Source organism: Asparagus officinalis, chromosome 10 (assembly GCF_001876935.1).
Source record: "Asparagus officinalis chromosome 10, Aspof.V1, whole genome shotgun sequence".
Lineage (NCBI taxonomy): Eukaryota > Viridiplantae > Streptophyta > Magnoliopsida > Asparagales > Asparagaceae > Asparagus > Asparagus officinalis.
The window spans coordinates 11,107,454-11,114,169 of record NC_033803.1 but is presented as its reverse complement, the minus strand read 5'-3'; the positions used below and the strand labels follow the sequence as shown (position 1 = coordinate 11,114,169).

The following is a 6,716-nucleotide window of genomic DNA, read 5'->3' as shown; positions in this document are numbered from 1 at the left end:
TAATCCTCATCGCAGCTTCTTCGGTATGGTATGGTGGTGGCAAGATCCTTCGACGATTGCAACATCGGCGTACTCTCCATTTCGTATTGTCTTCTCCTTCTTCGCCTTGTGCCTTTTATCTTCAGCTTCAATATTATACTGCCCAGGACAATGAGATATATGGAAGATGAATATTCACTAGTTTTGCGGGAAAAGAATAAACATGTACTTGGATGCCACTTTAATTTGTTCAACACAGATTTAAATTGCAAATCGCAATTACTTACGAAACCTGGTCTTTCTTTAGAAAGCGAATTTTCTGGCTTGTGGGATGACTTAAGACTGTGGCCGAGGATGCTTGAAAGCATTGCTGATAATAGGATAAAGCAGACTGATATATTATTGGATTTCTTGTAGAATTTGAGCATGAGCAGATTGGATGTATTCTTTTTTTTCTCAGTAGCCTTTTGATCGAAACTCAAGAAAAGTCAAGTTGCCTTCATTTCTCAGTATTTTTTTCTTCTTCTCAGTTATATTTTGCGTCTTGAATTTCATAACAGATTCTTAAATTAAAGTTGCCTTTGATTCAATTATCAGGAAACGCATGTAAGAGGACACAGCCTGAGACGCTACTTGCTGTGTAGAACTGTCACAGTAGTTGCGTTACACTGCCATGTGCAAATTAAAATTTATGTGCCAATTATGATGAAATAACTTTTGTGATTTGGAATATAATCTTGTATCAAAATAAAGTTTTCTTTCAGTCTATAGCAAGTACATGAACGCCATGATGAAAGATCAAAATTGGCAATATATAACACAACCTAAACAAAATGAGCCCCAGACCTGATGATTTGAAATGTGCAACTACAGATGAACATAATACAACTCTATAATGCATCATGCTCATCTTCAAAACCTCTCTCTAACAAAAATTGTTACAAGACAACTCAAACGGATTAATCATATTTTCATCGAGTACAAAACTGTCCATCACATACTTCACATATCAAAATGCGATGCATGGTGAATACACATATACCACTGCCCATCAACCCTCTCAAAGACATTCGTCGCAATCTGCTTTCCCCAACTACTACCTTTCGTCTTCACCACTTCCAAACAAGTGATATAACCAAAATCCCCTCTCACATGAACTTCAACATCTTTAAGCTCAATCTGAATAGGGAACTCATAATCAGCCCCCAAAACAAACTCCCAACTCCCTATCACCAATTCATAACCAGAAATTCTACTAGCTCCGGGATGAACAACATAAACGTTGTCTCCTTTTGCCCAAATAGATTGCATTGCTGCAAGATCTCCATTTCTGAAAGCATGGTAGAATTTAGAATTGGCTGCAAGGACTGAGGTCTTGCTGTCTTCTTGAAGGAGACGGAGATTATCTCTGAGTTTTGCTGCAAGGGCGTAGTCTTCTTCTTTGATGGCTATCTCTAAGTCGTGTTGTAAAGTTTGCTCGTCTAAGATTAAGCCTTCTGTGCTAGGGTGTCCCTCTGCCTCACCGCTTTTGACTTTGGGTATCCATGAGGGGCTTCGAGTTTGGAGTACTGCACTGAGAAGAGGAAATTAGAATAGCTTCTATGAATACTTTTTAACTTACTCTAAGTCAAGAATATGTGCCTGCAATTCCCTTCTTTAGAAGCATTTTATAATATTGTGAGGAAAGAAAAGAAGGAAGTAAATTATTTTTTTACTTGTTTACTGAATAGGACTGAGAAAAAAATACAGAAAATGGAGGCCAGTTTGTGTCAAATAACTGAGTCATGTTCGACTAGAAGGTTGTCTAAGATTAAAAAAAAAGAACTGCATGTCTTTTTCTTCTATCGGTTATCTTCATTCTGCGAGAAATTAATTCAAACCGTGTGGTAATGCTAACCAGTAAAGAGTTGAGAGGATATTTGAACAAACTAGACTGGTTAAGTTGGTGGTGAAAAGAAAACAGTCCAACAACATGGTGAATTCAAAAAGTTCATGACGGCAATTCATGCATCAACAACAATAAATCTCAAATTATAGCTTATAAAAACCATGTAACTTTCTTTGATCTGTAAAGAAAGCTATAATGCTCATTAAGGATATGTAGAAAACCTACTTGAAGAAAATAAAAGCATGATCATAAAAATCAAGTTCGGATTGAAGAAATGTTCGTGGAAAATTGTTCACAGAAGAGCATCTAAAATTTACTATAACTAATGAAGTTATTGATGTATAGGATAAGTCGGATCTAAACAAAAGCATAATTTAGTGTTTGACACAAGTTTTGGTCATAGTGACGAGTTTTTAGCGTGTTAGAAAAGGAAATACTTGGTCTAAATCTAGAAATAAATATGCAATATTTCCAAGAAAAATCTCATGTATGGAAAATATGGAATTTTTGAAAAGCCAGTCTTATTTTGATTAGGTGATGTTGTTCAAGATGCATAAAGAACCTTTGATTTGACTGTTTGCCCGTGAGAAAGAAATATTGATTTATTTCAATTACTTTCTAGTCCATGTCCAAAGAATCAATTAAAATAAATTAGAGAATGAGTTCTTTCCGAGTAGAGAAGTTTAATGTATGATAATTTGAATAGGTTTCGGATTGATTTATTAGGAAGTTTTCGTTGGTTAAAGAGTTCCTGACCAGTTATTGATTCAGTTTTTTTTCTTCTTCTTTTGGTTATAGCCAAATTTAAATTTTACTTGAACTAGGAACCCGAGGCCTATACAAATTACAAAGGCATCTTGTGGTCATCTTTTGCTAGACTTGGCTTTAATAAAGTTTGTCCTAAATTTTCTTTCTTGGTCATGGATTCAAGATTTCTCATGGATTCCAACCTACCTTGGTTAAAGGTTTCAACTACAATAATTTCCTCAAACTTTCAACTATGTTAGAGCCATAGATAGGAGTGTCTTGAAATCTTTGTCACCAGGCACTGGACCCTTAACTTTGAAATCACGTCACTATGAGGTACTATTTCCGTGTTTATGAGTTACATTGGTTCCCATATTAAGAAGATAAATCATGCTTATATCAAGTTGAGAAAATTCCATTCACTTCAGAGTGAAGCTGATTGATGGAAAAATCCAATAATTTGGTGAGAAGTTGATTGATAGAGGAAAACCCAATCGCTGGCAACAAGTGGGCCAGTGGAAAATTTTAATCTCTTGGTGAGACAAATTGGTGATTATATGAGTTTTATCTTCAATAATAGAAGTCATCCCTGGTTATACACAGGGTGTAACTTAGTTATACGCACCTATAAAAATACATGTTCAGCCATCGATATTAGTGATTCAAGCAGTTCATTATGATGCATACATTCTAAATTTATGAGGATTCAATATTTCTAACCTACACATCTCATGACCAACAAGCGAACAGTCTGTAACAGTCTCAAAAGTACTATTTTGAGTTGCTTGAATTATAGGATGAAAAATTCCAAACCACGTGATTTCCAATCCACTCGGGTTTGCTTACGTCGAGAAAACAATGAACGGATTGTATTAACAATATAGATGGAGAATGTGCAGTTTTATAGGCTTATGTGACTAAGTTAGTTACACCTGTTAAAATATAAAAATATAATCCTTAATCCTCACCACAACTTCAGAATTTTGTTGTAATGGTTAAAAGGACTTAAGACACATGTTATCAGAGCAATCTAGGTCTAAATCCCACCGGCCACTTATTTAAAGTGGATTTTCTAAAAGCGCTGTGAGTCCATATTTCGGCTCATAAAAAGGGTGCCCAACTTGCGGTCGCATGTTAAAACGTAAAAATATAATCATCAACCGTCACCATAATTTTTGAGTTTTGGTGTAATGATTAAAGGGATGATGACAACACCCCTATCTATCCATACGTTACTGCTCTTGTCATTTATCTTAAATTAGCTAAATCAGCTACCTTACAGCAGAACTAAAGCTAGAAGCATCATTTCATTAATCAAATTGAAAATTGCGTAGAGTGAAAATTGGGCAGGAGCATTGTTAGGTAACTTTAAAAAATGATATTCCATGTAGCATGGTTAGGCCTAGTTGCTCCATATTTTCACACTGAAGTGAGGACCTGTCAATATCCGGTTAATTCTTCAAAAAAACACCATTGACTCCAATAAGACAAGGTTCCTATCTCTCTTAGAAAAAAATTAAGTACAGATTTTAACGTTTTAGTACAACAAATTTTACTTCTTTCTCTATAGGACCGCTGATATGCTCAAAACGAGAATTTCCATCTAAACCAGCTACGCCGCCACCAAAATCAACCAATTTTATCAATCTTCGTGGGCTCAAAAGCATCATCGGACCTAAACTCTAAATTCTATGTTCAGACGGAGAAAGAAACAATATACAAACAACAAAGTTAAATTGAAATTTCCAGATCAAGAGAAACCCTAAACCTTACATCTCTTAAGAACCGGACGAAAGAAGACCGGAGTGGCCGCAGAGATCCGGCCGAGGCCCGGAGCGGCGTGTCCAGCGGCGGTGAAGCTCGACGGAGGAGCAGGTTTAGATCGCCGGAGGAGGGAGGCATCAGATCGAGGTGGGTATTTGGTAGAGAACGCTGCTGACGTCACAGCCGTAGCCGACGCGGCCATCGCTTCTGAAACTGGAGGTATTATATGCGGAGCCGTCTCTATGGATGAGCTTTTTGGTAACGAGGTTCTGTTTTTTCATCATTTCGATATTAGACCTTTACGATTTTCATATTTCGATATCAGTCCTCCACAGCATTGAAATTGCTATTAGATCCCCAAACCATACTTTTGTTTGGAATTAATCTCCCTGCTTAGCACCCGTTTAAATTCGGGGAATATTCATTCAACTTTAACTTTCTAGGATGGAATCATGCTAGTTATATCTATTTAAATATATTTTGGATTCGTCGATTCGATCGGTTTCAATGGCCAGAGAAGAGAGGACTCCGGTGTGGATTTTGGATTCACAGATGATTCTGAAACTGTTAAAAATCAGTGCAATGAGTAGCTTTGTGGTTTAAGTTTGCAAGCTAACATCAGAAATTTGCCATTAAGATAACTCGTGCTAACCGGAAGTTATGAAAAAAATTTAAATGAATACAAGTACGAACACCACAGTATTTGATTCTTTCGATTCGTTTCCATGGCTAGTTCGCGGCAGAGATTGATGGAAGAAGTTACAGTCACGTTCTCGAGAGCATCGCAAGAAAGAACAAGCTTGACAACAATACCCATCCCAGATTACAACAATGCTACACATCAAACTAAATATAACATGGAAACCTGTTGATAGCTATATAAACATATCCTTCCCTCTCTATTCAACACTTGACTCCACTTATATATATCTAGGAAACCCATAATTTATACATTGCATGCAACTGATCTAAAGTAGTTGATCTTAGGGACATTCTGTACATCTCCTTCAATTTCCCAGAATCTGCGGTTCTACACCAAGCTGAAGTCGAACCAATACCTCCACCTTTTGAACCTCCAGATAGTGAGGCAGATAGCATGCTCTTTAGCAGAGCCTGCAACTGGTTTAAAAATTTCACTTTGATATCCTCATTCAGCTCGCAACCTTTGTTCTCTTCAACTGCATGACGACCTTCCAGAAGATGCAGCAGAGCCGCTTCCAGCATCTGCGATTATAAATGATGTCATTAGTAGACAAATGTTGAAGAAAGCTTTTAGGACAGAATTTGGACCTGGATTTCCTCCTCGTTCTCCAAACAAATTAAAAAAAAACAGTTAATCGCAGATAGACATGTTGTAGTATCGCTGTTTTGCACTTGCTACCCCTATAATTTTTTTTACTGCAGTAGACCCTCTAGGTTAAATATTCTCATTTTTTGACCCTTGGTGAAATTTGGCAGATATTGCCTCTGGGTGCAATTAGTGAGTCTGAGGGTAATAAAAAAAAAGGAAAATAAAGAAAATAAAATTAATGCAGGTGTCAATCTGCAACAATGAAGCTGCAAGGATAGTAAGTTCGAAACAGCGATACTACGGGGGGTCTTTGTGAAAAATTGACAAACCATCCAACCCATTTATTAAATACGTCATGAGAGGAGGTATATCCGCAACAATGAAACAAGTATAGTAAGTACAGAACAACGATACTACAGAGGGTCTGCGAGCAATTAACCCTAAAATAATGATGTCATCCAAGTGGTTGAGTGACTTGAGTCCAGGTCCAGTTTTAGTTGGGACCTTGAAAACCAAAGTTTAACACAGCGACATTCAGTAACCATAATCAAGACTGCCATACTCTGTCTTTAGCCCCACTTGATGAATAATTACACCAAAGGATCAAAACGTAACAATGAATTCCGGAGTGTAGAATGTTTGCTTGAACATCACTTTATGAGAGCGAAAATTAGCCAGGAAGAAGTACAATAAAAAACCAACACACAGCTGCTTTCAGCGTAGAATTCAAATGATCTAAGATAGTTTAAGATGATGAGTGACCCAAAAAAAAAAGGAATCCTGCAACTTGAGCAGGTTATACCAACCTAACCAGTAACTCTTCAGGCAGGTTATCCAGCTAGTCTGTGTTCAGAGGAGCACCCTTTAACCAGAACAGAACCAGATTAGGTTTGGGGATATTGTCAAGACCCAGACCTGAAACCCATCTCCATCGTACATATATACATTATTACATAGACATAAAATATATAGACCTATGTGCATAAGTGCCAAGACATGCTGGCATGTGTGTGCTGATGTATTCGTGTTTCTCTATGTGCATGTCTA

The 6,716-nt window shown here is 37.1% G+C and overlaps 2 protein-coding genes across 2 annotated transcripts in view; both read right to left on the bottom strand.

Annotated features, from left to right (window-relative positions):
• On the bottom strand, window positions 768–4,630 carry LOC109826143. The gene is made up of 2 exons (XM_020393124.1): window positions 4,388–4,630; window positions 768–1,547 (listed from the first exon to the last, which is right to left on the bottom strand). The coding sequence occupies exons 1-2, from the start codon at window positions 4,578–4,580 to the stop codon at window positions 982–984; spliced, it is 759 nt and encodes a 252-aa protein (XP_020248713.1). The 5' UTR covers window positions 4,581–4,630; the 3' UTR covers window positions 768–981.
• Window positions 5,081–6,716, bottom strand: part of LOC109825206 — a 17,386-nt gene continuing 15,750 nt past the window's right edge. Inside the window, 1 exon segment of the mRNA XM_020391989.1 lies at window positions 5,081–5,602. Coding sequence (XP_020247578.1) covers window positions 5,309–5,602 — 294 coding nt within the window. The 3' untranslated portion in view covers window positions 5,081–5,308.

What these genes read in the sequence shown, in the direction of transcription:
- LOC109826143 (XM_020393124.1), bottom strand. Translation starts at nt 4,580, where the DNA reads ATGGCCGCGTCGGCTACGGCTGTGACGTCAGCAGCGTTCTCTACCAAA. An exon ending in TCGTCCGGTTCTTAAGAGAT is followed by an intron (nt 1,548 to 4,387) that starts GTAAGGTTTAGG and finishes TTCTCAGTGCAG; the next exon opens with TACTCCAAACTCGAAGCCCC.